The sequence below is a fragment of the Etheostoma spectabile genome, chromosome 17 (assembly GCF_008692095.1).
Source record: "Etheostoma spectabile isolate EspeVRDwgs_2016 chromosome 17, UIUC_Espe_1.0, whole genome shotgun sequence".
Taxonomy (NCBI): domain Eukaryota; kingdom Metazoa; phylum Chordata; class Actinopteri; order Perciformes; family Percidae; genus Etheostoma; species Etheostoma spectabile.
The window spans coordinates 1,873,443-1,875,995 of record NC_045749.1 but is presented as its reverse complement, the minus strand read 5'-3'; the positions used below and the strand labels follow the sequence as shown (position 1 = coordinate 1,875,995).

General features: G+C 42.0%; 1 protein-coding gene across 4 annotated transcripts in view; it reads right to left on the bottom strand.

Moving 5' to 3' along the window:
• pcgf5a (polycomb group ring finger 5a) overlaps window positions 1-2,553 on the bottom strand; it is a 26,590-nt gene that overhangs the window by 17,770 nt on the left and 6,267 nt on the right. For all 4 annotated transcript variants that reach the window (XM_032540841.1, XM_032540843.1, XM_032540842.1 and 1 more), the window contains exon 3: window positions 1,645-1,741. In XM_032540841.1, the coding sequence (XP_032396732.1) occupies window positions 1,645-1,741 (97 nt within the window). The remainder of the gene's footprint in view (window positions 1-1,644; window positions 1,742-2,553) is intronic.

The window sequence follows — 2,553 nt, the reverse complement described above, 5'->3', positions numbered from 1 at the left end:
TGTTTGTCACACTTAAGTGTTTCGGAACATCAAGCCAATTTAAACAATGGTCAAGGACAACACAAGTAAACACAAATTGCAATTTGTAAATGAAGGTGTTTATTATTAAAGGTGAAAAGAAATCCAAACCATCATGGCCCTGTGTGAAAAAGTGATTGCCCCCTAAACCTAATAACTGGTTGGGCCACCCTTAGCACAACAACTGCAACCAAGCGTTTGCGATAACGGGCAATGAGGCTTTACAGCGTCCTGGAGGAATTTTGGCCCACTCATCTTTGCAGAATTGCCTAATTCAGTTACATTAGAGGTTTTCGAGCATGAACGGCCTTTTTAAAGGTCATACCACACATCTCAATAGGATTCAGGTCAGGACTTTGGCTAGGCCACTCCAAAGTCTTCATTTTGTTTTTCTTCAGCCATTCGGTGGTGGACTTGCGGTGTGTGTTTAGGATCATTGTCCTGCTGCAGAACCCAAGTTCGTTTCAGCTTGAGTACACAAACAGATGGTCGGACATTCTCCTTCAGGATCTCTTGGTAGACAGCAGAATTCAGTTCCTTTTCTCACGGCAAGTCTTCCAGGTCCTGAAGCAGCAAAACAGCCCCAGACCATCACACTACCACCACCATATTTACTGTTGGTATAATGTTCTTTTTATGAAATGCAGTGTTCCTTCTACGCCAGATATACTTGGACACACACCTCCAAAGAGTTCCACTTGTCTCATCGGTCCCAGAATGTTGTCCCAAATTCTTGGGGATCATCAAGATGTGTGTGGAGAATTGAGACAAGCTTGATGTTCTTTTTGCTCGCAGGTGTTTCCCTCTTGGAACTCTGCCATGCAGCCATTTTTGCCCAGTTTTTCCTGATGGTGGAGGCATGAACGCTGACCTTACTGAGCAAGTGAGGCCTGCAGTTCTTTGGACGTTGTTGTGGGGTCTTTTGTGACCTCTTGGATGAGTCGCGCTGCGCTCTTGGGGTATTTTGGGCGGCCGCCACTCCTGGGAAGGTTCACCACTGTTCCATGTCTTCGCCATTTGGATAATGGCCTCCACTGTGGTTCGCTGGATTCCCAAAGCTTTGGAAATGCTTTATAAGCCTTCCAGACTGAGATCTCAATTACTTTCTTTCTCAATTGTTCCTAATTTCTTTGGTCTCGGCATGATGTGTAGCTTTTAAGGATCTTCTGGGCCTTACTGTGTCAAGCAGCTCCTATTTGTGATGCCTTGATTGTGAACAGGTGTGGCAATAATCAGGCCTGGGTGTGGCTAGAGAAATTGAACTCAGGTGGGACAACCACAGTTATAGTATGTTTTACAAGGGGGGCAATCACTTTTCACACAGGGCCATGATGGTTTGGATTTTTTTTACCTTTAATAATAACACCTTCATTTACAAATTGCATTTTGTGTTTACTTGTTTTGTCCTTGACTATTGTTTATATGGTTTGATGTTCCGAAACACTTAAGTGTGACAAACATGCAAAGGAACAGGAAATGAGGAAGGGGGCAAACACTTTTTCACACCACTGTAAGAGAAGAATGAGATGATCAAAATTGAGGACAACAGGTGGACCAAGGAGGTTGCTAATACAATCTTTCAAATAAAAGAGAGGACGAAGTGCGAAAAGAGAAAGTACATCTTACCTTAGCATCTCCAGTGGATTGGTCTCATGCACCTGAATGCCACATTTAGGGCAGTCATTGCTCTCCTCAAAGTGCTGCACAATACAGCTCTTACAGACTGCAGAGAAAACAACATGAACGTATTTCATTGGGTTTTAATTAGCATCTTCGATGGGAATGATTTGTCTAGACAGTTTGACGTCATCTTATTTAAGTATTCCAATAAAAGAAAGAAACCTGCCTGGGGCATTGCTAGTTAGTCTGCTAGCTCGCTCATTAGCATTTTTGCTAACAAATCCTCCAAAGCGTACAACGATCTAGGGAGTTCATTCCTACCCTCTAATACAACCTATGGAAGCGTTTTTCTGTCTAAACCAGAGAAGGTAAACGGCCGCGGTTTAAAACACGTCTTTAATGTTGTAAGTCAGATTTAAAATAAACAAATATTGACGATGGGAACGTTTTCCGCGGGAGGCCAGTCTCTTGCAGCTCACTTGCTGGTAGGTTAGCATGCTCGCTAGTTTCACGTTGCCAGACCTTCCTCCACTGCGCTGTTGAAAAAGGTCTGGCTAGTCAACACAGAATTCCGGGATGGGAGAAAAACGTGCTCTGGTTAATTTGCATTTCTTTAAATCAATCACAATCACTTTGGGCGGAGCTGAGTATTTTCCCTGCATATCGGTATCGCATTTATAATGGCCAATTTTACAAAAAAAAATTTTCATATTCATTCATGAAAATCCTTTATAACGACAAATAAATGATAAATTAATATTTAAAAAATAAAAACGGACAGTCAACCATGTTATGAGCATTGTTGTTGCATAATTTGTCCACCAGAGGACGCTCTACAACGTCCCTGTTGGCAACACTGAGTATTTTTATTTGTATGTGTTTTTGTTCAAAGGACTTTAAGTTTCATATCTTAAG